This window comes from Hemitrygon akajei, chromosome 6 (genome assembly GCF_048418815.1).
Source record: "Hemitrygon akajei chromosome 6, sHemAka1.3, whole genome shotgun sequence".
Taxonomy (NCBI): Eukaryota; Metazoa; Chordata; class Chondrichthyes; order Myliobatiformes; family Dasyatidae; genus Hemitrygon; species Hemitrygon akajei.
The window spans coordinates 38,725,458-38,753,159 of NC_133129.1; the positions used below are offsets into that span (position 1 = coordinate 38,725,458).

General features: G+C 41.6%; 1 protein-coding gene across 5 annotated transcripts in view; it reads left to right on the top strand.

Annotated features, from left to right (window-relative positions):
* Nucleotides 1-27,702, top strand: part of erbin (erbb2 interacting protein) — a 234,481-nt gene that overhangs the window by 90,661 nt on the left and 116,118 nt on the right. For all 5 annotated transcript variants that reach the window (XM_073048160.1, XM_073048164.1, XM_073048161.1 and 2 more), the window contains one exon: nucleotides 2,901-3,018. In XM_073048160.1, coding sequence (XP_072904261.1) covers nucleotides 2,901-3,018 — 118 coding nt within the window. The remainder of the gene's footprint in view (nucleotides 1-2,900; nucleotides 3,019-27,702) is intronic.

The window sequence follows — 27,702 nt, forward strand, 5'->3', positions numbered from 1 at the left end:
AAGGAGAGGGGTAACCGGAAATGGACTTACTGAATTTGAAGGTAGGGTGGAAGTCAGTGGTGAAGTTGGCGAAATCTGTGCTGCTCCATATGGTGCAGGGACCAGCACCAATTCAGTTTTCAATGTGGTGAGGAAAGAGTTGGGCAGCATTGCCAGTATAGGTTTGGCTACATGGAGCCATCCACCTTCCAATGAAAGGGCAGGCAGAACTGGACCCCGCTCGTGGCGACACCATTGATAGAGAGTGGGGGTTGCCAAGATCTGCCAGATTGAGGAGAGTGATGGCAAAGAGGAACTGTTTGGGTCGAGAGCATTGAGGCCTTCCTGATGTGTCCATGGTGAAATGAGAAGTCGGGGCTAGGGAACTGAAAGCGGGAGAGAGCATCCAAAGTGGCATGGGAGAAGGGACTGAACCAAAGTGTACAGACAAAGTACAACCTTGAGATTCATCTGCTTAAAGGCAGCTACAAATCAAAAACCCAATAGAACCCATTTTAAAAAAAAGAACTGCCAAACACCCAAAGTGCAGAAAAAAACAAATTGTGCAGACAATAAAAATAAACAAATAACATTCAGAACTGAGGTTCACATAAGTGAGTCCAAAGCCATGATGCCATTGTTACTGCCGCTGATTTAGGAGCCCATTAGTTGCAGGCCACAGCCTCGGTTCAGTGCAGAGATGAGTAAACCTCACGGAGCCGCGAGCTGAACACTGGCCCATTCTTCATCTCCAGCCCTGATACCCTGACCTTTTCAATCTGGCCCGGTGCTTAAATCAGCCAAACTTCAGGTCATTCCTCACTCTCAGACCCAGGCCCTGCTGCTTGAATAAGCTCTTGGACCCAGGCCCCACCACCTCGATTTGGCCCATGCCCAACCTTTCCAATTTGGCCTGGTGCTTAAGTTGGTCAAACCATGGGCCTTTCCTCACTCGGGGGTCCAGGCTCCACCACCTCGACTCTGCCTCCCTTCTGCTCTCCTTGTTTCTGCTGCATTGAATCACCTCCAAGTCCAATCCAGCAATGGCCAAACATTGGCTCCTTTCCCAATCTCAGCTCCGGGACACACTGACTCGATTCAGCCCATAAATGCCACGGCACAATCATCCTGAACCTTTTGAGACTTCACATCACGAAAATTCCAGGTTGTGGAGGCAGTTCAAAAGTTGGACTCTGAAAGGGGTCCTCAGATTGTACCTAAGGAAACAGTGTGATTAATACAGTAATTTATAGTTTTGTTTGCAATAGCAAGTTGTCGCTATGCTTCACTATCTTAAACTGGACAAGGGGGACAAGGTAGTCAGCATATGAGGGTATATGTTCAGTAGGGCAGGAGTGGGCAGAAACTATGGACACTTGCATTTGTGGATCTTGAGTAGAAGGCAGAATGAGTTTGGGGAAGAGTGAGGTTGAAGTTTGTAGAGGGGAAATCTCCAGAGGTGATGAGGTCCGTCATGGTTTTGGAGACAGTGGCCTGATGTTTCTTGGTGGTGTCCTGGTTCAGAGTTATGTAATAGGATTTGTCTGAGAGCTGCTTTCTGGCCTCTGCAAGACAAAGGCTAGACTTCAGCACCACTCTACACCAGACTGCAACGGCACCACTCTTGTCTGTGTGTTTGAGGTTGGAATTGGTGCAGAGAGAGTAGAAGACTGTGTGTTCAGAGGGAGTGAGGTTGTAAGTGCAGTGTTACCCCAACACTAAATCATTTGCCTTTCCATTTCTCAAATTTTCCTGGATTAAGTACAAGAAATACAAGAAGAAATGGCAGGTTATGATTTTCATTGAATGACTCACTTCCTGAAGCACTGACGTTTTCCATCTACTCAACTGGGGCTAGCATGTGATGGAATGCTCTCCACTTGCACGAATGTGTGCAACTCTAACAGTACAAAGGCTCGGTGTTTTGAAGAGTACACAATCAATAAGTCATATGTGAACTCTTTTTTTCTTAATGAGGTTTTAATTGTATTCCGGTACTTTTACCATTTAAGTGTTTGATTTCTTCCATTTTTGCAATGTCTAGATGAATCCCTGTGAAACTGTCTGAAATGTAGATACAGGGCAAACTGTGTACAGGACATACGGGCAATGAATGTACCTCCACCAGGGCACTGTAGGAATGAGTTGGTTTGGAATTCAGAACGAGGGAAAACAGAGTTGAAGCTGTTGTGATGTAATTAGTTCAGTTAAGGACCAGAAAGTGTAATACATAAACATGAGAAAGTCTGTAAATGCTGGAAATCCAGATCAACACACACAAAATACTGGAGGAACTCAGCAAGTCAGGCAGCATTTATGGACATTAGTCGTTGACGTTACAAGCCAAGACCCTTCCTCAGGGCTGAAGGGGGGGGGGGGGGGGTGTGCCAGAATAAAAAGATGAGGGGAAGGAAAAGAGGCTAGTTGGAAGGTGATAGGTGAAGCTAGTTGGGTGGGAAAGGTTGGGCTGGATATCAGATATCTGATAAGAGAGGTGAGTGAGCCATAGGGGAAAGGGAAGAAGGAAGAAACCCACTGGGAAGTAATAGGCAGGTGAGAAGTAAAAGATCAGAGTGGGGGAATAGAGGGCAGGTGAATTTTACATATAAGGCAATGGCAGCAGCATTCTTTAAAAAAAATTAATTGGATTGATTGGGTCAAAGTTTAACCTCACAAGTGTTGTATGTTAATCTCCACTCGTTTTAGTTTGGAAAAATGTAGCTGGTGTTCTCAATATTTCTGAATACTATTTAATTAATTAACGGAGGGACCTTACTGGTGGGCATGTGGCATCCTCTGATGTTTCATATTTGAAATACATCCCAGTGGATGCTAACATAGTCTTTAGTAAATGTTCTGTGATTCTTTTTCTTCTGAAATCTTGTTTCAGTTCACCTTTTTTTTTGCTCTCTATTAAACAGCAACTGTTCAATTGCCAGTCACTACACAAGCTGAGCATGCCCGATAATGATCTCAGTGTGTTGCCAGCTTCCATTTCAAATCTCATCAATCTCAGGGAACTAGATGTCAGCAAGAATGGTAAGGACTTATGTCATTTTTTTAAAAAAAATATCAGAATGTAGATGTTTAATCCATGCTGGGGTATGGAATTTCTTTCTTTTGGATTTTTTTTTTTGTGAATTGGTGGATGAGTGAGGGCAGCTGGGGGTGTGCACTAATCACACAAGCCTGTTTCCATGTCCAAATCTGTTCCCCAATTTGTCAGTTCTTTGTATTACATTGGTGTTGCTCTTCTGCATAGAACTGAGGTCTGACAAAGCTTTGCAAATCCTCATTGATGTGAATGAACTGAAAGTAGCTTGTAACTGAATGCTGCCAGTTTATAAATCAATTCTTGTTTGCCACAAGGAAATATGGTCCAGGTCATGGCCACACTCTGAGATCCAGGGTGCAGTGAATTCTTATCGATAAGTCTGTCAGTGCTTTGGATGTGTGATAATCACATATTTTATCTCTAAACTTGGAATTAGTGTAATTTAACAAACGGGTCATCAGTGCAACTTGAATGATCACTGATGTAGAGGGGCCTGTGGCTGGACATCCATCACAAGAACACCAGACTGAGATGTGTACTGCTTGGTGGGACACATCCTTTATAAACATGCATTCAGGGAATACCTGTTTTTATAAAGCATTTTGACAAAAGTCATTATTTTGGCTGAATGAAAGAATTTGCAGAGCTATGGGAAGGAGGTGGTTCAATGAGATTTATCTTGGAGCCGGTAGAAACTTGGAGCCAAATGACTTTGTTTCATGCCGTGACTGTTCTAATTCTGTTGTGCGTAAAATCCTCCGAAACATGAAAGATGTCCAAGGTTTCCAAAAGAGCAGCCAGCAGATTTGTTCTGATGACTATATTCTACAAGGATTTGTTTAGGTTTCCTCCTCTGTCTGCCGAGTCTTGGCAGCGTGATCTATAGACCAGCTCAGATTCTGAATTTGCACTGACAATATCCAGCTGTCTCTCTAGCACCATCTATCCCGATCCTTTCTTCTGTCATCAGATTTATTTGACATCAAGTCTTAAACTGCAAGTTAAACACTGGGCGAGCAAAAACTTGTCCTCTCTACTGGCCATAAATTCTTATTCTTCCCCCTTGATTATTTTCGCTTCTCTAACTATTGATTCATCCTGTTTATTTTGTTATCTTCATACAACACTCCCCTAGCCAGAGCCATTTCTCTTGTGATAAGTGACCAAGTTCAGCTCTATAATTTGCCTTCCACCTCAATCTATCATTGGTACAGCCTTTGCTTGTATTCTGGTTAATGCTTAACCAAACTCTTATTCTCTTGTAGCAGGGATACCACATCAATAGGATTATATCTTAGTTAAAATTTTGATCTTTATATTCCTCCTGGTTCAATGCTCCCATCAACTTGGCTCCTGAAGTTTGAAGTTCTTGTATCTTAGCTTCCCTCCATGGCCTTGACCCACCATCTGATATTTCTTTAAATGTACACTTCCAAAGGACTGCTTCCCCAACTCTGGCCTGCTATATTCTTTTGATCTACTGTATTTGAACTATACTAAGCAAAGAAATTCTCTCAAACATTGCAATTTCCTTGCTGCGTTCGAGTTTCCAAATCTACCCTCTAAAACTCCCATCTATTACTGCTTCTGGCTTAATTATCTGGAGCACTACTGTGAAGTGTCTGGAATACGTGTTTACATTATTGACACTGCAGATTGCTTTTTCTTTCTAGTACTCCTTTTACCTTAATACAGACAAATGTAATCTATAACTATATTGTGTTCTGTTTTTATCCAGCACTTTCTATAATTTCTGACTTGTCTGCATTTTATTATTGCAGTTGAATACCATCCACTTTAGAAACCAAATCTTGTTAGCCACAACAAAATATCTGTTTCAGATCTGGGTCAGTCTGAAATCCAGGATGTAATGGATTCTTTCAGATTAGTCTTTCAATTACTTTGCTTTGAGTATCTGAATTTGGTGCTGGAGCAAATTAGAAACAGTTGTGATCCCAGTGCCTTGGCTCCAAGTCAACACACACAGTATTATCCATTCTTCATCAGCTGCCAGGCATGTTAGAATCATATCTTCTATCTTGTTTACCATTAGGAGGAGAACATCTTATGATCTATTGAGTTTGTACCAGCACTACAATCAATCTCTCCGCCTCATTTATTTCCTGCATCCTGTTCACTCTCACAGTCATCAGCTCCGTACTGATTTTCTCCCAACTATGCGTGAGCCAATTTAATGACAGGGCCATACTATCAATAATGTACTGTATCTTGTGAGAGTCCGCTGTGCACTTGCCCACTGTATTTCCTAGTTTACTCATTGAATTAAGGTTTGATTTTGCTCAGCCAGTGTCAAGCCTTTTGAATCCAGGTGATTGTAGCTCAATGGAGAGAATTCTCCTAGTTGTTTTACAGCAAATGGAAGTATGACTAAATAGTCTTAGCATCAGCAGTTAAAAGATGCACATTTTTCCCCCAAGGCTGCAAGTCTTTGGAACTCTCTTCCTCAAAGGGTGTGGAAGGCAGAGTCTTTATTGTTAGGGAATAGTGATCCTTTGTAAAGGTCAACAGGGGAGGCAAAATTATGGAGTTGATGCAGTAAGTTCAGTTGATAATGAACAGCACAGCAGGCTTGGAGAGCTGAGTGTCTACTTCCAATTCATTGACAATTGGAATGAGCTCTTTGAATCCAGGTCAGCTAAGAATGAGTTATTTGCATTATCCTGATTGCTCTTGGTCCAGAGTCTACAAGTGATGGCACCAAAAGCTACTCAAGCCAGTGAGTTTTTTTTTGAAAAAAACCTCATTTCATTTAACTTTTAGAGCAGAGTTCCAGATCATCGGTATCCTCTAGGTCAGGAGTTCCTACCTTTTTAATGCCATGGACCCCCAGGTTGGGAACCCCTGCTCTAGGTGAAAGAAATATTTTTCTTCACCCCCTTAAGGAATGTCTATCTCAACTCCCACGCAACACAATTTCAGCTACTCCTCACCAACCAGGAGGTGTATCAGTCAGTTATTTAAATCTCATTGAAAAGCCGCCCTTGTTCAACACCCAGGCCTTTGAAAATTATTTCACCTCGTTTTAAGTTCTCCCCAGCTTTCATATTGAGACTGAAACTTGTTATCTTGGAAGAAAGGTATGAGCCAAGGGCATTATCCTGGTGTGGTTTAACTGGAGATTTTTATACAATCCAAACCTGTGCTTATCAATAGTTTCATTTATAAGTCTAGCATCTCCTTCAGTCTGCTACCGATAAGTTGTTCCTTCCCCATTGTCTCTCAGCTCTGGCAACATAATTACCAATGCCTCACAGCTCTCTCTAATCTGGGCTGGGCAAATCATAACCTTTGTCCTGTTGACCTCAAACTTGCATCACAATTGCATGAATTTTGTTTGGTTTACTTTGCTTAATTATGAAATGTGGTCTCTTCATTTCCTGGGATTCATCCTTTGTTTTGATATAACAGCCTCACACTCAATGTCAGCAAGACTAGGGAGCTTCAAGGAGCTATTCATTTCAGGAGGAGGAAACTGGAGATCTGTGAGCCATTCTTCATTAGGGATCAGAGGTGGAGAGGGTCAACATTTTAAAAGTCCTCAGTGTTATCATGTCAGAGGATATATCATGGGTCCAGCACATAGGGCCATTGTGAAGAAATGTCAGCAGCACCTCTATTTCCCTCAAAGTTTGTTAAGATTCAGCATGTCATATAAAACTTTGACAAATTTGTATTGATATGTGGAGAGTATATTGACTGGCTGCATCACAACCCAGTATGGAAACAACAGTGCATTTGAATGGAAAAGCCTACAGAAAGCAGTGGATTTGGCTCAGGCCATTGCAGGTAAAGCGCTCCCCACCATTGAGCACATCTACACGGAGCACTGTCATAGGAAAGCAGTGTCCATCATCATGGACCCCCTCCATCCAAGATGTGCTGCTCACTGCGACCATCAGGAGCAAGGTACAGGAGACCCAGGACTCACCACCAGGTTTAGCCCTCAACCATCAGGCTCTGGAATCAGAGGGGATAACTTCAGTCAACTTCCCTTATCCTGTCACTGAACTTCTCCCACAACCTATTTATTCACCTTTTTTAAAAATCAGTTTTTTTTCTTGTTTTGTATTTGCACTTTGATTTCGTTTGCACATTGTTTACTATCCGTCCAGAATGATCAATATTTTCAAGGTGGCACAGTAATTCAGCAGTTAGTGCACAGCTATCACAGCTGGGGGCATTCGAGAATTGAGTTCATTTCTGGCGCCATCTGTAAGGAGTTGTTACATTCTCCCCATGAATTGCGTGGGTTTCCTCCTGCAGTCCAAAGACAATGATTAGAAGGTTAATTAGTCATTGTAAATTGTCCTGTGATTTAGCCAGTGTTAATTAGAACCATAGAACACTACAGCACAGAAAACAAGCCATTTGGCCCTTCTAGTCTATGCCGAAACTTTATTCCACTAGTCCCATTGACCTGTACCCAGTCCATAACCCTCCAGACCTCTCCCATCCATGTATCTATCCAATTTATTCTTAAAACTTAAGAGTGAGCCCGTATTTACCACGTCAGATGGCAGCTCATTCCACACTCCCACCACTGAGTGAAGAAGTTCCCCCTAAACTTTCCCCTTTCATCCTAAAGCCATGTCCTCTCATATTTATCTCTCCTAATCTAAGTGGAGAGAGCCTATTCGCATTTACTGTCAATACACCTCAATTTTGTAAATCTCTATCAAATCCCCCCTCATTCTTCTATGCTCCAAGGAATAAAGTCCTAACCTGTTCAATCTTTCCCTGTAACTCAACTCCTGAAGACCTGGCAACATCCTAGTAAATATTCTCTGCACTCTTCAGTGCCCTACCATTTACTGTGCATGTCCTACCTTGATTTGTCCTTCCAAAATGCAACACCTCACACTTGTCTGCATTAAATTCCATCTGCCATTTTCTGGCCCATTTTTCCAGTTGGTCCAGATCCCTCTGCAAGCTTTGAAAGCCTTCCTCGCTGTCCACAACACCTCCAATCTTGGTGTCATCAGCAAACTTACTGATCTAATTTACCACATCATCGCGATCATTGATACAGACAACAAACAACAATGGTCCTAGCACAGCTCCCTGAGGCACACCACTAGTCACAGGCCTCCAGTCTGAGAAGCAATCATCCACCACCACTGTCTTCTCCCACACAGCCAATTTTGAATCCAGTTTACAACCTCTCCATGGATACCTAGTGTCTGAACCAACCTCCCATGTGGGACCTTGTCAAAGGCCTTACTATAGTCCATGTAGACAACATCCACAGCCTTTCCTTCATCTACTTTCTTGGTAACCTCCTCGAAAAACTCTACAAGATTCGTTAAACACGATCTACCACACACAAAGCTATGCTGATTATCCTTAATCAGCCCTTGGCTGTCCAAGTACTTGTATCTGATCTCTCAGAACACCTCCAGTACTTTACCTATTACTGATGTCAGGCTCACCAGCTTGTGATTACCTGGTTTACTTTTAGAGTCCTTTTTTTAAAAAACGGAACAACATGAGCTACCCTCCAATCCTCCGGCACCACGCCTGTGGCTAAGGACATTTGAAATATTGCTGCCAGGGCCCCTGCAATTTCTACACTAATCTCTCAAGGCCAGAGGAAATATCATGTCAAGCCCAGGGAATTTATCTACCTTTATTCGCTGTAAGGCAGCAAGCACCTCTTCCTGTTTAATCTCTGTATGTTCCATGACACTACAGCTCATTTCCCGTCCTTCCATATACGTTATGCCAGTTTCCTGAGTAAGTACTGATGCAAAAAGACTGTATAAGATCTCCCCCCATCTCGTGAGGCTCCACACGTAGACAGCCACTCTGATCTTCTAGGGGACCAATTGTCCCTTACTATCCTTTTAATATACTTGTAGAAACCCTTCGTTTACTTTCACATTATCTGCCAACACAACCTCATGTCTTTTTGCCTTCCTGATTTCTTGCTTTATTATTTTCTTACATCTTCTATGCTCTACAAGTACCACATTTGTTCCTTGTTGCCTATACCTGCTATACACCTCACTTTTTCTTAACCAGATCGCCAATATCCCAAGGTTCCATATGCCTGCTAACTTTGCCTTTAATCCTGGCAGGAACATGCAAACTCTGCACTCTCAAAATTTCAGCTTTGAGAGCCTTCCACCTACTGAACACATCCTTGCCAGAAAACAACTTATCCCAATCCACTCTTCCTAGATCCTTTGTCATTTCCACGAAATTGGCCTTCTCCAATTTAGAACCTCAAATTGAGGACCAGACCTATCCTTATCCATAATTAACTTGAAACTAATGATATTATGGTCACTGGACCCAAAATGTTCGCCTACATATTTCTGTCACCAGACCTGTCTGGTTCCCTAATAGGAGTTCAAGTACTGCATCCTCTCTTGTAGGTACCTCTATATATTGATTTAGAAAGCTTTCCTGAACACATTTGACAAACTCCAAGCCATCTAGCCCTTTCACAGTGTGGGGGTCCCAGTCAACATGTGGAAGTTAAAATCCCCAACTATTACAACTTTGTTTCATGCAATCTGCTTTCTCTCTACAGATGTGCTCCTCCAATTCTCTCTGACTATTGGGCGGTCTATAATACAACCCTATTAGTGTGGTCATACCTTTCCCATTCCTCAGCTTCACCCATATGGCCTCTGTAGCCAAGCCCACTGGGCTGCCCTGTCTACACACAGCTGTGATATTTTCCCTGACTAGTAATGCCACTCCTCCCCCTTTCATCCCTCCCCCCATCACCTTCCGAAACAACAGAACCCCGGAACATTAAGCTGCCAGTCCTGCCCTTCCTGTAACCAAGTCTCACTAACAGCAATAATGTCGTAATCCCACATGCCAATCCACGTCCGAAACTCAACTGCCTTACCTACAACACTCCTTGCATTGAAATAGATGCACCTGAGAACATCTCTATCATGTACACACCTTTGATTTCTGTCTATACATGCAGTCCTCACATGACCTTTATCCTCCTCCACCTCACTATCTGCTCTAACATTCTGGTTCCCCTCTCCCTGCAAATCTAGTTTAAACCCACCGGAGCAGCACGAGCAAATCTACCCGCAAGGATGTTAGTCCCCCTCCAGTCCAGGTGCAACAGGTCCCACCTTCCCTGGAACAAAACCCAATTGTCCAGAAACAGGAAGCCTTCCCTCCTGCATCATCTCCTTAGCCACATATTTAGCTGCATTATCTTCCTATTTCTAGCCTCACTAGCACGTGGCACGGGTAGTAATCCTGAGATTGCAACCCTGGAGGTCCTGTCCTTCAACTTTGCACCCAACTCCCTAAACTCTTTGCAAGACCTCCTCCTGCTTCCTATCCACATCATTGACCACTACATGGACCACAACATCTGGCTGCTCACCCTCCCTCTTGAGAATACCGAGAACTCTATCTGTGATATCGTGGACCCTGGCACCAGGAAGGCAACAGACCATCCAGGATTCTCGATCTCCCACAGAACCTCTTATCTGTCCCCCAACTATTGAATCCCCTGTCACTACTGCTCTCCTCTTTTCCCTCCTTCCTTTCTGAGCTGAGGGTCCAGTCTCGATGCCAGAGACGCAACCACTACAACTTGTCCCTGGTAGGTCGTCCCAAACAGTATACTAATTGTTGATGGGAATGGCCACAGGGGTATTCTGCTCTTTCTGTCTATTCCCCTTCCTTCTCCTGACAGTCACCCTGCTACCTGCTCCTGACTTTTAGGGGTGACTGTCTCTCTGAAACTCCTGTCTATTTCTGCCTCACGAATGATCCAAAGTTAATCCAGCTCCAGCTCCCTAACTCGGTTTATCAGGAGCTGTAGCTGGATGTACCTTTTACAGGTGTAGTCATCAGGGACAATTGTACTCACCCCGACTTCCCACATACTGCAAATGGAGCACTCAACTGCCCAAACTGCTGCCTCCATTACCTACTCCTAAGCTAATTAAATTAATTAAAGGAGCTTACCCTGCCTTACCTCACTGGGAGCAAGCTCATCCTCAGCCTCTGCTCGCTAAAGCCTCAAAGCTCCACTCCCACCCTGAGCCACTCACATACTGGCTACTCCTCTCTTTCCATCTTGTTGTATGGCGGTTGGCACCCAGCTTAATGGGGCATTACCACCTCCTTCTGTTGGACTCACATTCTAAACCCCTTTACCCAATCACACACATACCCTAACCTACACTTTATCCTCCCCATCCTAGTACCCTATTTCTGTTTACCCATCATATCCTATAAAAAACCCCTGTACCCCTTAAGAAAGCTAAAAATACCCTGACCTGTGTTCTCTCACCCATGCCCAGCAACCCTTTTAATGTGAATTCCTGCACCCCCAATTCCCTTAGATTAATTCTCATCATCACTCTCTGTATCCCATACTTCCTGCAACTCAGAACGACATGTTCTACTGACTCCTCTTCCTGACATTCCTCACACAATCCTGTCTGGTGTTTCCCTATCAATTTCAATGTTTTGTTTAGTGCACAGTGCCCCAGCCTTAACCTAGTCCACACAATTTCCTCTCTTCTGTATCTACTTCCTACCCTAGTACCTGCAACACTTTTTTTTGTATTTGATATAAATGCCTCCCTTTCCCCTCCCTGTCCCATATTTCTTGCCACATTTGGTTAATTTTTTCCCCAGATTACACACTTAACCTCTGCTTTACTGATACTAATGTGCATTTCTATATTTTCTTTCTTTATTGCCCTCTTTGCCAACTCATCCACCCTTTCATTGCCCTTCACCCCTACATGAGCTGGAACCCATAGAAATTTAACCTGACCTCCCTGATTTGCAGCTCTTGTGACTGACTGAAGGACTTCATGAAGTACATCTTGCCGGCTGTTTGAGTGAGAAGACCTTAAACTTGCTAGTACTGAAGATGAATCTGAGCATATCAACGCTTTGACTAGTTTAGTTTTCTCCACCCAACACAACGCAACCAACACTGCCATCATCTCCACTGTATACACCACTAACTTATCAGATGTTCTTCTGCTGATTGCAATTGCTTTTGCTGGTATAGCCACCCCAAACCCTGTCACTCCTGTCTCAGGTTCCTTAGCACCATCTGTATAGACCCGAGTATAATCACTATACTTTTCCATCACATAACAGTTAAATGCACTTACCAAATCAGTTTTATACTTTCCTTTCCTTTTTGCCTCTAACAAATGCCAGTCTACATCAGGCCATACCAGCTTCCATGGAGTTACAACCGGATAAACTACTGAAAGACTTATCCTCAGATCAAACACTCCACATGATCTAGCAATATCATTCCCTACCCGACTGAAGTTTTCCCTCTGAAACCTCCCATTTTCCCAGGACTCCTGCAACACTCCTTTAGCAGGGTGAGAATCATTGTGTCCCTGCAAATTAACCCAGTAGTTTGCCATCCATTGCATCCTTCTTAATTCCAAAGGCATTATTCCCATTTCTACCTGCAGGGCTGATACTGGTGATGTTTTAAAAGCCCCACTACACACTCTCAAAACCTGAGCCTGAATCACATCCAGTTTCCTTATAAGAGACCTAGCTGCTGATCCATATGCTACACTTCCACAATCCAACACAGAGCTTACTAAAGCCACATACATTCTCTTTAATGCTGAACAACTTGCTCCCCATTCCCTACCAGTCAAACATCTCATCACATTTATTACTTTTTTACATTTCTCCTCAACTTTCCTGATATGGTCTGCCCATGTTAATCATGAATCAAATATAACTCCCAGAAATTTAAATGATCCAACCCTTTCTAATTCAATCCCATACATCCTTAACTTCTTCCCTACTTCAATTCTTTTCCTAGTGAAGAATAGTTTGAGTTTTTTTTCCACTGAAAATCTGCATCCCCAATCATAACCCCACTCTACCACTTCATCAATTGCTCCTTGTAGTTTCCTAATTATATGCTCCGTGTTCCTGCCTCTTTTCCACAAGGCCCCATCATCTGCAAACAGTGACCTACCTATATCCACTGGTACCTTTGTGAAGACATCATTGATCTGGCTACTCCTCTTCAGTTACCCCTCCTTTTATTTGTCCCTGCCAATTATCACAAGTACTCACTCCCTCTAATCAACTAATCAACACTCTGTTTAACCCTTCAGTTGCCCTCCACGCTCCTTTTAAAGCACACTCACCTCAGCTCCTCATCTGCTTCCCAGCACTCAGCGCTCTCCCGAGCCCCTCGCACCTCCTCCTGCTGCGACAGTCCCGCAATCACACTGGGTAATGTGTCTCATTGGACAGTATAATGTGGGTAAATTTCCTAAAATCAGGTTGCTGTTGACTTACATTATTAAAAAGCTGAGCTCTGTCCTGCAACAGTGTGAAAGGCTTATTTTAGAACTGGGACTCAATCATTGCATTAACTAGTGGAATTTGGTACAAAGAAAACTAAAACAGTTGTTTTCAGTTCCAAAGTAAATGAGAGGAGAGGTTGAAGGGCTAAGGTGGGAAAACAAATTTCAGCTGAGATTAAACAAAAGAAACAAATCTGAATTACTTGGCACTAAAAAAAAGATTCTATCTTGTAGTTTAATGTCCTTAGTGTTGTGTGTCTGAAATAGTAAAGTTTAGTTGTGACAATCTATCTAGTTTCATCATATTGTATGTCGCTGCATGCTTGAGCTTTTGCTTAATAGACTTTTTCAGACTTATTCTCAAACAAAGTGCATCTTCCTCCTATTAGATAGATAGATAGATACTTTATTCATCCCCATGGGGAAATTCAACTTTTTTTCCAATGTCCCATACACTTGTTGTAGCAAAACTAATTACATACAATACTTAACTCAGTAAAAAATATGATATGCATCGAAATCACTATCTCAAAAAGCATTAATAATAGCTTTTTAAAAGTTCTTAAGTCCTGGCGGTTGAATTGTAAAGCCTAATGGCATTGGGGAGTATTGACCTCTTCATCCTGTCTGAGGAGCATTGCATCGATAGTAACCTGTCGCTGAAACTGCTTCTCTGTCTCTGGATGGTGCTATGTAGAGGATGTTCAGAGTTTTCCATAATTGACCGTAGCCTACTCAGTGCCCTTCGCTCAGCTACCGATGTTAAACTCTCCAGTACTTTGCCCACGACAGAGCCCGCCTTCCTTAACAGCTTATTAAGACGTGAGGCGTCCCTCTTCTTAATGCTTCCTCCCCAACACGCCACCACAAAGAAGAGGGCGCTCTCCACAACTGACCTATAGAACATCTTCAGCATCTCACTACAGACATTGAATGACGCCAACCTTCTAAGGAAGTACAGTCGACTCTGTGCCTTCCTGCACAAGGCATCTGTGTTGGCAGTCCAGTCTAGCTTCTCATCTAACTGTACTCCCAGATACTTGTAGGTCTTAACCTGCTCCACACATTCTCCATTAATGATCACTGGCTCCATATGAGGCCTAGATCTCCTAAAGTCCACCACCATCTCCTTGGTCTTGGTGATATTGAGACGCAGGTAGTTTGAGTTGCACCATATCACAAAGTCCTGTATCAGTTTCCTATACTCCTCCTCCTGTCCATTCCTGACACACCCCACTATGGCCGTGTCATCAGCAAACTTCTGCACATGGCAGGACTCCGAGTTATATTGGAAGTCTGATGTGTACAGGGTGAACGGGACCGGAGAGAGTACGGTTCCCTGCGGCGCTCCTGTGCTGCTGACCACCGTGCCAGACCTACAGTCTCCCAACCGCACATACTGAGGTCTATCTGTCAAGTAGTCCACTATCCAATCCACCATGTGAGAGTCTACTCCCATCTCCGTTAGTTTGTGCCTTAAGATCTTGGGCTGGATGGTGTTAAAGGCACTAGAGAAGTCAAGGAATGTAATCCTCACAGCACAACTGACCCCATCTAGGTGAGAGAGTGATTTGTGCAGCAAATACGTGATAGCATCCTCCACTCCCACCTTCTCCTTATACGCAAACTGAAGAGGATCCTGGGCGTGCCTGGTTTGTGGCCTCAGATTCTGTATTATCAGCCGCTCCATAGTCTTCATCACGTGCGACGTCAAGGCAACAGGTCTGAAGTCATTCAACTCCTTTGGTTGTGGTTTCTTCGGTACCGGGACAATACAGGATGTTTTCCACTGTCTGGGTACTCTTCTCTGCTCCAGGCTCATGTTGAAGATGCGCTGTAGTGGTTCTCCCAGCTCAGTCGCACAGGCCCTCAGTAATCGTGGGGAAACTCCATCCGGTCCAGCCGCCTTGCTGGTACAGATCTTCCTCAGTTGACCTTCCACCTGTTCAGCCGTAATCCTGGGCGTGGATTAATGCAGACATTGTACTGAACACACTTGGTGGTTTCTCCTTTTTCTCTTTCAATATTTTTATTAGTTTCTGCATAGGGGAATACAGAGTACAAGAAGATATATTATAAGTCAAAAGAAAAACAAGTACCAAATACATTGTATTAAAAATACAGTTACAATCACAAAACCCTGTATTCATAAAAATTATATTAAATCATGATATTGAAATATAATAATTTTGTTATACAGGAAAAAAAAATCTAAACCCACTACTAAAGTCAGAGCTGTTAGGAAAAGCAAGAAAAAAGGGGGGAAAACACCTTTATCATCTAATAAAATCTAATATTAGCCACCATCTGTCCTTTTACAGCATATCAAAGGTTTTGAAAGTTGAAAGGTTTTGAATCTCAAAAATGGTCCCCACAATGTATACAAGTCTAGGCTAGATTCAAAAACTGAACAACAGATCTTCTCTAAATTTAAGCATGACATAACATCCCGTAACCATTAAGCATGAGTAGGCGGAACAGCATCCTTCCCTTTTAGCAAGAGTGCCCTCCTAGCTACAAGAGAAATAAAAGCCAAAATATGCAAATCAGGTGTCTCTAAAATAAAGTCTTTTCCTTCAACAATACCAAATAATGCAGTCAAAGGGTTAGGCTTGAAATTTACCTTGAAAAGTCCCGAGGAAGTTTGGAATACTTCCAGTATCTTTCGAGGCTCGGACATGTCCAAAGCATGTGAATTAATGAAGCTTCTCCATTATTACATCTATCACAGAAAGGAGATAATCCGAATAAAAATGAGATTGCTTATCTTTAGACATGTGAGCCCTAGGAACCATTTTAAATTGCAACCTTTTTAACTGATGGCAGTAAAAGCAAAGTGCAATTTATTTTTGTTATTTATTCAGTGATTCAGTGTCCCTGACACTTCGGGCCCCTGCAACCCCTGACAACTCCAATTAACCATCACCTTATCATGGGACAATTTGCAATAACCAATTAACCCAACTAGACTATAGCAAGAAACCAGATCACCCAGGCAAAAGACATTCATTCCACAGGGAAGGCATCCAGGCTCTTCACAGACAGTGCCAGAAATGAATTCCGAACTCTGGAACGCCACGAGCTGTAATGGCCTCTATTCAACCACTACTCTACTGTGGCGCTCATCTGGCTTTAAAAGAAGTTGGAGCTGAAGGTGAACAAATCAAATGACATCTTGCATACCATTTAACATTTTTTTTTTAATTTGGTAGGTTCAAAAAGTGTTTTGTATATTTTGAGAAAGCACAGAATCATAGAAAACCTGCAGCACAATATAGGCCATTCGGCCCACAATACTGTGCTGAAAACCTTGCATGCAGATACCTCCATAAATTATTTAAAATTTAAGCAGACTTTTCTTCTGTGTACCCATAAGCTAAACACACACCTAAATGATAAATTTAGGGGTGAAGATGTTCTGTGGATTTTTTAGTCAGACTCTTTTACGAGTGTTGTGCCATATCCATAGAATGAGTCTTTGATCTTAAGAACTTGAGAAGGCAACAAATAGTATTCGGCATTTGGCCCTTCTAACCCACTTCCATTTATCAATTTCACAATTGATCTTTTACCACAGTATCTCTTTCCAGCTCTATCCTTGAATCTCTCAATGCCCAGAGATCTATCAGTCATTGCTTCAAATGAATGGCAATTAACACAGCTATCTGCAATAGACAATCTCATCGATCCTCTGAGGGAAGGAAATTCCCCTTGTATCACACCTATTTGCCCTATACCTTACTTTTAAATTTTATGCTAGGCTGGTATTCAGCCCAAAGAAATATTTTCCTACGTCTAGCCTGTTTTGGATATTTTGATTGTTTCTTCCAACCTATCTAAATTTGAGGACATCTTCAAAATTTAAAAAAAAAGAGTGGCATCCATCATTAAACACCCCCACCATCCAGGACATGCTCTCTTATGGCTACCATCTGGAAGGTGATACAGGAGTTTGAAGACACACATTCAACTTCCAAGGAACAACTTCTGACCCTCTGCCATCAGATTTCTCAATGGTCAGTGAACCAACCCATGAACACACTACCTCACTATTTTTTTGCTCTTTTAACACTACTTATTTAATTTGCTAATATATATGTACAGTAGTGTGCAAAAATCTTAGGCACCCTAGATTTTTTATATAAATTGTGTTTGAGTTTTTTGTTTTGTCTTCTGTATTCATGTGTCAGTTGAAAAGACCAAAGTTAAATTCCCTTAACACTTTCCAAAAAATTGAATGTCAGAGAATTTTTTGCATTTCATTAAAGTCGCATATTAAAAAATGGACCACTTTTCAAATAAAGATGATGACTTTGTAGGTATAGCCCAGTGCATGATTAAACAAAGGTAACAAACAGGTGCTAATGATCAATGACATAATGAGTTGAATGAACTAAACTGATTAACAGAAAAAGGTTGAGAAGGAATCAAACTGGGCAAAGGACAACCAGACTAAAAGATGAAAGTGTGGCAGATGTGATCGTTTAACTTTCAAATCATCAATTCTTACACATTGGCAAAAGACACAAGGTGGTCACCCTACATCAGCAAGGTCTCTCCCAGGCAGAAATTTCACGGCAGACGGTAGTTTCAAGATGTGCTGACCAAGCTCATCAGAAGAGCATGAAGAAAGGGGCAAGGTTGAAGACCAGTGGTCGGCTGTGGAAACTGAGTGCAGCGGCTAAGAGATGCATCAAACTGACATTTCACAACCCCCCCCAAAATCAGCACTGCTCTCAGCTCTGAACTCTCAGAAACCAATGGAACCCATGTACACCCCTCTACAGTCCGGAGAAGTCTTGACAGAGATGGTCTTCATGGAAGAGTTGCTGCCAAAGTGCCATTTCTCTGCAGTGGAAGCAAAGCCACCTACACGCAAAAATGCAAGGACTGGGTGCTGAACAGTGCCAGAATGTGCTCTAGACTGACAAGACAAAACTTTAAATTTTTGGCTCAAACAGGAGACGGTTTGTCTGTTGGAAAGCGCTATGTGGATGAGTGTCTGCAGCCAATCGTGAAAGATGATGGAGGTTCCCTACAGGTTTTGGGCTGTATTTCTGCAAATGGAGTTGGTAATCTGGTCAGTATTAATGGAATCCTCGATGCTGAAAAACTATAAGCAGATTCTCATCCATTACATAATACCGTCAGAAATTTGTCTGATCTGTTCCAACTTCATTCTGCAGCAGGATGACTGGCACAGGCACATGGCCAAGGTCAAAAAGAACTATCTTCAGTGTAAAGAAGAACAAGGAGTTCTGCAACAGAAGGTATGGGCTCCACAGAGTCCTGATCTCAACATCATTCAGGCAGTCTGGGATTACCTGGAGAGATAGAAGTGAGCAAGACAGCCAAAGAACTGTGGCAAGATCTGCAAGATGTTTGGGACAACCAACCAGCTGATCTCTTATTAAAATGCACGGCAGTGTACCTATCAGAATTTATGCTGTTTTAAAGGCAAGGGATGGTCACACCAAATTTGGATTGTTTTCACTGTTACAGTAAATTTTATGATGTGTTTATTTTCTGAAAGCACCTTTGCTTTACATATTTTTTGCAGGTCCCTAAGGCTTTTGCACAGTATTGCAATCTACTGTTGCAAAACAACAAATTTCATGGCATATTCTAGTGACGTTGCATTCTGATTCTAGAGAATACAGTTCAATTTCACTTGATCTCCCTGTATCATGGCAAACTCAGCACACATGAAAGTATAATGAATCTTTTCTGCACTTTCTTGAGATCACGATCAGTATATTTTTAGTGATGGAGACTAAAACTATATAGAGGGTGCTTGGTATAGTCTAACTAATGCCCTGTACAATTGCAGTAAAGCATCTTTATTCCTATTTCCTGATACCATTTGTCCACCTAAATGCTTTCTCCACTTGTACGCTGGCCTTTGGTGACCCACTTGGGTCCCTTTGAACATTACTCAATTTCTCCCCTTTTAAACAAATGGAAAGCTTTTCTGTTTTGTTCACTGAAGTGGATGGTCTCGCACATTTGGAAATTCTGCCGATTTGGTGTGTTTACATTTCCTTCACAGCTCTTTGCATCCTCCTCTCTTCCCACTGAATTTAGTTGAATTTTTATCCATGATCTCTGTTTCTCAGCTCTACATAAACAGCCATTGCATTTAGTCAAGTGGAAGGGCTCAAGTTTGCCAAAGAGAACATGCTGATTTAAAAAGTTATGTTTCAAGCACAGCCAATTAGATTTGGCTGATCTTGATGCCATATTGTCTTTAAGGCTTTAGTTTTGCCTACATTACTGATACTGACCTTAAGTTGACACAGAGCAGAAAATGTCATCTCTTTGGCACCCTGCACAACTATAATTTACTATTGTTTAGTCTGCAGCTTGGCAGAATTCCCTACAGTTCTTACAAACCCCAATTTCTTCTACTTTTCTCATTCCCCAGCCCACCAAAGGGGGAAAAAAAAGATGCCTGTCACTGATTTTCACCCACTGCAGATCCATGTAATTTCTTCCTCCTTCCATACCACTTCAATATAAAGACCAGAGTCCGTCCGCTCCACTGCTGTTTGTAAGGAGTTTGCACATTCTCCTCGTGGCCACGTGTGTTTCCTGCAGGTGTCCCAATCTCTTCCCGAAGATGTACGAGTTAGTAGGTTGGGTACATGAGTAACGGATTTGTGGGCTTGTCAGGCCTGTTATCCTGGTGTATCTCTAAATGAAGTGAAATGCTCTTAATTTCTCCCTTTTTCTACTCCCTCCCCTTAATGACCACTGATAGTAGGGTATAATGTGAAACTGAATGGTGTGATTTCCTATTTCACTTCACTGTAGGTGTTTCAAAGTTGCTCCTCACCCTGAACGTATTGTTGCCTGAACTGCGTATTTTCATTGGTTCCAACCTGGGAACCCCAGCTTGGTTTTTACAGCCCAGTTCAAACATATGATTTTCTTATTGATGTGTTTTGGAACCCTTCCTTAAAAATAATCCTTTTTCCTGTGTTTATTCTTCAGCTGTGGCTTACTTGACCACACTTGAATCCAACTATATTTTGTCTACCGGACAGCATTTTGAAAATATTAATTTTGACCCTTACAGACCTGTGCAAGTCATTTCCTCTCAACTTTCTCATGCAGGCCTAATGGATTTTATTTTTGGTATATCTGCATGCAAAGCACGTATTGCATACTTACCATGCTGACACACCTCTGTTTGTTTCTAGTGAAGTAGTACAGCTGAACTCTGTAGCACTGCTGGGAGTGCATTGCTGATTCCTGTAACCGTGCATTGCAAGCACAGATGATTTCTTAGCAGCAGTTTTAGCTCAAAATATTTAAGCAAAGTTCATACTAGATTAAACTATTAAGTGGCTTAAAAGTCTTACAAATGCGTTGTGTTTTTCACCATATGCACTTCCTATAACCTCTTGTTACACTTTTTTACTTGTCTTAAGTTTTTCTTACTTACGGTAATTTGTCTTGACCACGATTTAGTGGTCACCACATGGTCGTCAAGGATGAATGCTTTTATGCCTTAGACCACCAAGGTTTTTTTGACAACGTATCTGAAGCCATGGTGTCCATCGCTGGCCAGTAATTGGCTTTCATTCAGCATGCTTCTTTTCTAGCCCATAATCTATTCCCTCATTTCCTTCACCCCTCCCCCCACTTTTCATTTTTGTTTCTTGGAAAGGCGACAAGGGTAAATGAGAAGACGTGGTCCACTGTATTCTCCCATCAGATTCATCATTCAGCACTTTATTGGCACCTACCAGGACCTAGATTCTCACATCATACTACTCCCACCTTCACCCCCCCCCCCCCCCCCATCCATTCTTATCTATCACCTGCTACCTTGCTGCATCTCATTCTGGCTTCTGCCTCTTTCCTCTCCAATCCCAATGAAAGGGCTAGGCCCGACAAATGGACTGTTTATTCCGTTCTAAAGTTGCTGCCTGACCTGCTGAGTTCCTTTTGTGTCTGTTGTTGCCTAACACAATCTGTTCCATACTTGTCTCTGGCTTCTGCCCTGATTCACCATTCCAAATGCTTTCTCAGTGTAGTGGAAGATTTTCAGCATCTGCAGAATCTCTTGTCTCTGTTGCACTGGGGATTATGATGCATGGACCAAGGAGGATGGAAAAAGGTGGGAGCAATGGATAAGGCAAGGTGAGGGGACAGAAGTAGGAGGAACAGTGCTGATGGAAAATGAAAATGAAAATAAAAAGTGGGATAAGGAGGATCAAATTCAGGGCAGCAAGTGCATTAATGTAAAGTTGCATGGCCTAAGAAATCGGGAATGCAGATTGTTTAGGCTTGAGCTATAAATACTAGAGGGATTAAACAGGAAAAATATTCTGTTTGATCGGAGTTCACTTGCTGAGTGTTACGACATCAGTAGCATTTTGAAGGACCTGGCCAACCGTGAAGTAAAAATATTTGGTTTTGAATCTTTCTGGGAGTTATGAAGAAAAAAAATTGGTAATGGTGATAATTTGAATCTCGTTATATAAAAAACATTGTGAAGAAAAATCTTGTTTATTTGCGAACTGATCTTGAATAAATTACTGGATTAATTTAGATAAAATGTGCAAATGTTAATGCTTTTATTTGAATTACAGCAGTGATTGTGATTTAAATGTTACCTATAAATATGCTTTTAACTTGACTCTTTATGTATATCCCTTCAAACTTCTGTCCTTATTAGTTCAAAATCTAATTTGGAAAGGAGAAATTATTTATTCTGGAATATTAGTTATGTATGTTCTGTATTTTTTTCTCTAATATCCTGAAAATAAGAAACATTACAGTATTGTCAGGGAATTTCTGAATGATGCAATACAGCTAATTGGCAATCATTTTAAGAATTGAAGCTTCCAAGATGGATAGAGAAGTCCTTTTTTTAAAAAACAAAGAAAGGTGCTTAGGTTATACACACAAAATGCTGGAGGAAGTCTGAAATGCTGAAGGGTTTTGGCCCAAACCATCAACTGTACTCTTTTCCATAGATGCTGCCTGGCCTGCTGAGTTTCTCCAGCATTTTGTGCGTGTGCTCGGATTTCCAACATCTGCAGATTTTCTCTTGTTTGTGATGAGATGTCCAGGTTCTTTGTTGCACCATAGACTGACCTGAACAACAGTTTAGCATCTTTTGTCTAGATCTTAATTGGATTATACTTTAAACCTCAGCTATTTGAAGAGCAGAACATCCCTTCCAAGGAAATTTACAGAAACTGAAACACTTCAGGGTATCAGATTTGTAAATTAGAAATGTGTTCATCTTTATATTGAACTGCACTGTGTAATTCATTATAGTTCAGCTGAAGGAATTAATAACTTTATAGAAAATTATTCTTTATAGTAACATGTTTGTGGTACAGGCTTGAAGGGCCAAATGGTCTTTCTGTACTTATCAATAAAGTACGTCATTTTATTCAAGGAACTAGCATCCTGAATCTGGACTAGAATTTGTAACTGGAATGATTATATTTACTAAAATGGGATGAGTTACATTCTAGTTTCATTGCAGGATATACACAAGTTTCATTCTTCAGCACTTGGTCAGAGGATTTTAAGCTCTTTGGTTTACAGTACCATAGAGAAAAAGGGTCTTTTGTCCAACCACATCAATGGTGATCAAGTAACCAAAGATGCTAACTCCATTTACTGTCATTTGGCCTTCTACATTTTGAGTATTCATATAGCTGGCTCATAAATGTTGAGTTTCTACCTCCATCAAACCATCCGCATATGGGTTGTAAATGCCAATTACCTCCTGGATGGGGGTAATATACCCTTGGTTCCTTGCCCTAAGCCTGTACCTTCTAGACCCGGACACCTCTACTGTGGGAAAATGTTTCCTACTGTTTAACAGATCCATTTCTCTCTAACTTTGTGTGCTTCTATCAGGTTATTCCTATGCTGTTCAGAAAATAAACCCCCAGACTACTGAGGGTTTATTATTAATTGATTATTGAGTCACCATTCATAATTGAAGAAGCAATATTCTGCTGAATTCTCTCTGTACCCTCCAGTGAAATCACTCTGGCCTTAACAAATGGTTAATAAAGCTGTACCAAACTCTCCATGCTAATAAAATGTGTTTGGGTATCTATTTTAATAAACTCTCCTTTCTACCTGTGCTGTCACTCACTATCAAGGATCCTTTGACATGCTTGTCAGAGATCCCTCTGCTCCTCAGTACTACTTAGGGCTATTCCATTCACAAGATATGCCCTGCTTTATCAATCCTCTTGAAGTGCATTATCTCGTTCTAGCAGGATTAAAGGCCATCTGTTATTAATCTGTCCACTTTAACAACTGATCAATTAATGCCAATTAACTTTAACCCAGTGGGGTGCTGTGGGCGTGTGCAGAAGACGTATTAAAATCTGTTGACATTTCGGGCTGAGACCCTTCAGGGCACAACTGTCGGTTTGAAACGTCGACTGTTTATCCTTTTCCATAGATGACCTGCTGAGTTCCTCCAGCATTTTGTGTATGTTACTCTGGATTTCTAGTATCTGCAGGATCTCTTTGTTCAAATCTGGTTGTGTTGTCACTTTTATGGTTAGTGGTTCAGATTTTTTAAAAAACAAGCTTGCAGGCTCTTAGATTCATTCCATGGCTGGTTGATGTGTGGAGGTCTGAGAACATGGTGTCATACCATTTCTGATGGTTTCTTCAGTTTTCTTGATCGTTCTTAAAGCTGAACTGCTACAGTGTTGATCTGGGCAAGGATTTAAGGTTAGTTGTGGTAATTGTGTTCTCTGCTGAACCAACTTGTATGCTGTAATTTTGAGTAAGATTTCTGTCAGATTTAATAATAGAATTGAAATGAATTGGGCACAGTCTGTAAAGTGAGGCTGCTTTGGGTAGAGGGCCTGTGTATCAGAGGCTGTTGATAGGGCAAAATTGCAGTCAGTGGGATGAGTTGCCTAAAGGGCGGACAAAATCATCAAGCATGAATAGAAGACTGAAGGTGCTATATTTGGATGCATGCAGTACAGGTGTTCTCTCCCCCCCCCCCCCCCCCCCCACAAAGGTAGAGCATTCCTATGAAACCTTTCTTAAACCAAAATGGCGAAAAGCAAAGAACCATTAATTTATATGGGAAACATTTTCGTAAAAACTAAAATCCTCTTTGTAATGCGAAAGCGGGTTACTAATGTAGGTCTTTTGTAAAAGTGAAGTGGCATAAAGTGAACATTCTTAAAGCTGGGGACACCTGTATACAAAATAAGGTAGATGAAATTGCAGCACAGATCACTGAGTCATGGCTGAAAGGAGATTAAAACTGGGAGCTTAATGTCCAAGGATGCACATTGTATCAAAAGGACAGGTAGGAAGGCAAAGGGGTGTGTTGCTCTTTTGGTTTTAAAAAAAAATCATTAGAAAATGGTGACATAGGGTTGGAAGGTGATGAATCATTGTGGATAGAGCTAAGAAATTGTAAGGGTAAAAAGACTCTAGTGGAAGTTGTATATGGACTCCCAAACAGCAGTATGAACGTGGCCTACAAGTTACAACATGAGATAGAAATTGCACACCAAAAGGGCAATGCTCATGGGTAACTTCAGTATGCAGGTAGATTGGGAAAATTGGGTTGGTGCTGGATTCCCGGAAGGGGAATTTCTATAGTGCCTATAAGGTGGCTTTGTAGAACAGCTCGTGGTTGAGCTCACTAGGGGATCAGCTATTCTGGATTGACTGTTGTGCTGTGAACCAGAATTGATTAGAGAGCAAGTGATCATAACATGATCAATTTCACCCTAAAATTTGAGGAGAAGCTAAAATCAGATGTTTCAGTATTACAGTGAAGTAAAGGGAATTACAGAGGCATGAAAGAGGAGTTGGCCAGAATTGATTGGAAAAGAACACAGGCAGGGATGACGGCAAAGCAGCAACAGTTGTAATTTCTAGAAGCAATTTGGAAAGCACAAGATGTACACATCCCAGAGAGGAAGAAATAGTTCAAAGGAAAGGCAACCCAACCATGGCAACCAAGAGAAGTCAAAGCCAACATAAAAGCCAAAGAGGGCAAAAATTAATGGAAAGTTAGAGGATTGGGATGTTTTTTTAAAAAAAAAACAACAGAAGACAAACTAAAAAAACACATTAAGAAAGTAAAGATAAAATACAAAGGGAAGTTAGCCAATAATATTAAAGAGGATACCAAAAGTTTCTTCAGATACACTGTGTAAAAGAGAGATGACTGTAAAACTATGCTGGAGAGGTAGTAATGGAGGAAACAAGGAAATGGCAGACAAACTGAATTAAGAATTTTGCATCAATCTTCACTGTGGAAGACACGAGCAGTATGGTGGAAGTTACAGGTGTCAGGTCTTGAAGTGTGTGAAGTTACCATAACTAGAGAGAAGGTTCTTGGTAAAGTAAATGCCTGAAGGTAGATAAGTCATCTGGACCAGATGACATATGCCCCAGAGTTCTGAAAGAGGTGGCTGAAGAGATTTTGGAGTCATTAGTAATGATCTTGCAAGAATCACTAGATTCTGGAATGGTTCCAGAAGTCTGGAAAATTGTAAATGTCGCTCTCCTCTTCAAGAAGGGAGAGAGGCAGAAGAAAGGAAACTGTAGGCTAGTTAGTCTGACCTCAGTGGTTAGGAAGATGTTGGAGTCAATTATTCAGGATGAGTTCTCAGGGTACTTGGAGGCACATGATAAAATAGGCCATAGCAAGGTTTCCTTAAGGGAAAATCTTACCTGGGAAATCTGTTGAATTCTTTGAAGAAATAACAAGCAGGTTAGACAAAGGAGAATCGGTTGATGTTGTGTACTTGGATTTTCAGAAGGCTTTTGAAAAGGTGCCACACATGAGGCCGCTTAACAAGCTGCAGGCCAGTGGTATTACAGGAAAGATTCTAGCATGGATAAAGCAGTGGTTGATTGGCAGGAGGCAAAGAGTGGGAATAAAGGGAGCCTTTTCTGGTTGGTTGCCAGTCTGTGTTGGGACAGATCCTTTTTACGTTATATGCCAATGAAAAGGCTGAGTCTTTTAGTAAACTTAAAGCAGAAGTTGATAGATTCTTGACTTCAGGGCATGAGGGGGTTTGGGGAGAAGGCAGAAGATTGGGGCTGAGAGGGAATTGGATCAGCCATGATGAAATGGCAGAGCAGACTCAGTGGGCCAAATGGCCTAATTCTACTGCTATATCTCATGGTCTTACGGTCTTTCAGTTCCTGTCTTTCAATGTTTAAAATGAAATCCATTACGCTTAATAGCATTCACCACCCTACATTGATGTACTTTAATTCTGACCTCCATTTGTTAAATCAAAGGTAGTATGGTGTGAATGTGTTTCAAGTAACCTAATTTGAGCGAGCTGCTATGATTACCTGGAAGCTGTCCCTGTACAATTTGTCATACCGTGTGCTGGTGGAATGCTGCAGTTTAGCACTAATACAAGATAATGATTGTTGTGGCAGACTTTGAAAGAAATATTTCTTTTATTTCAGGCCTTCCTAACTTGGGGTCCACAGACCCCTCAGTTACTGATAAGGCTCCAGGGCATATAAAAGGTTGGGAACCCCTGTGACTGGCTTAAAGTATTTGTTCATATCCATCAGAATGTAGAACCAACAGCTGAGGGGAAATTGGGGTTTTTACAATTCTTACAATGCTAAGAATTTGTCGGGGCGGGGGAGCAGTCTGAAATCCAGAACTAATCATTAAGAATGTCAATGCTTAAAAGAGAAATTTATTTTCTCTTTACCCTAGTAATCTTAAAATTCCATGTCATTTCAAAAAAAGGGTTTAGACACCATAAGTTAAACAGCATTGGTGATCATATTTCAATGATGTATAGCTGGAATATATTTTAATGGGTAATACTTTAATGCTCCTGAGTCAGGAAACGTAGTTTGTCTAATCACAAACAAGAGAACATCTGCAGCTGTTGAAAATCAAAGCATCACACACATACAATGCTGGAGGAGCACAGCCGGCCAGGATGGATCTATGGAAAAGAGTAAACAGTTGACGTTTCGGGTGAAGAGTCAACTGTTTACTTTTTTCCATAGATGCTGCCTGGCCTGCTGAGTTCCTCCAGCATTGTATGTGTATTAATATAGTTTTGTGTGTTTAAAGGCAACACGAGTAAATCTGCAGATGCTGGAAATAAATAAAAAACACAAAATGCTGGCAGAACTCAGCAGGCCAGACAGCATCTATGGGAGGAGGTAGTGACGACGTTTCGGCCCGAAATGTCGTCAGTACTTCCTCCCATAGATGCTGACTGGCCTGCAGAGTTCTGCCAGCATTTTGTGTTTTTTAGTTTTGTGTGTTTGTTTTTTTTTTGCTCATTTCCAAACAAGCTGAAGAATGGGCAAAGTATGTTGAACCATGGT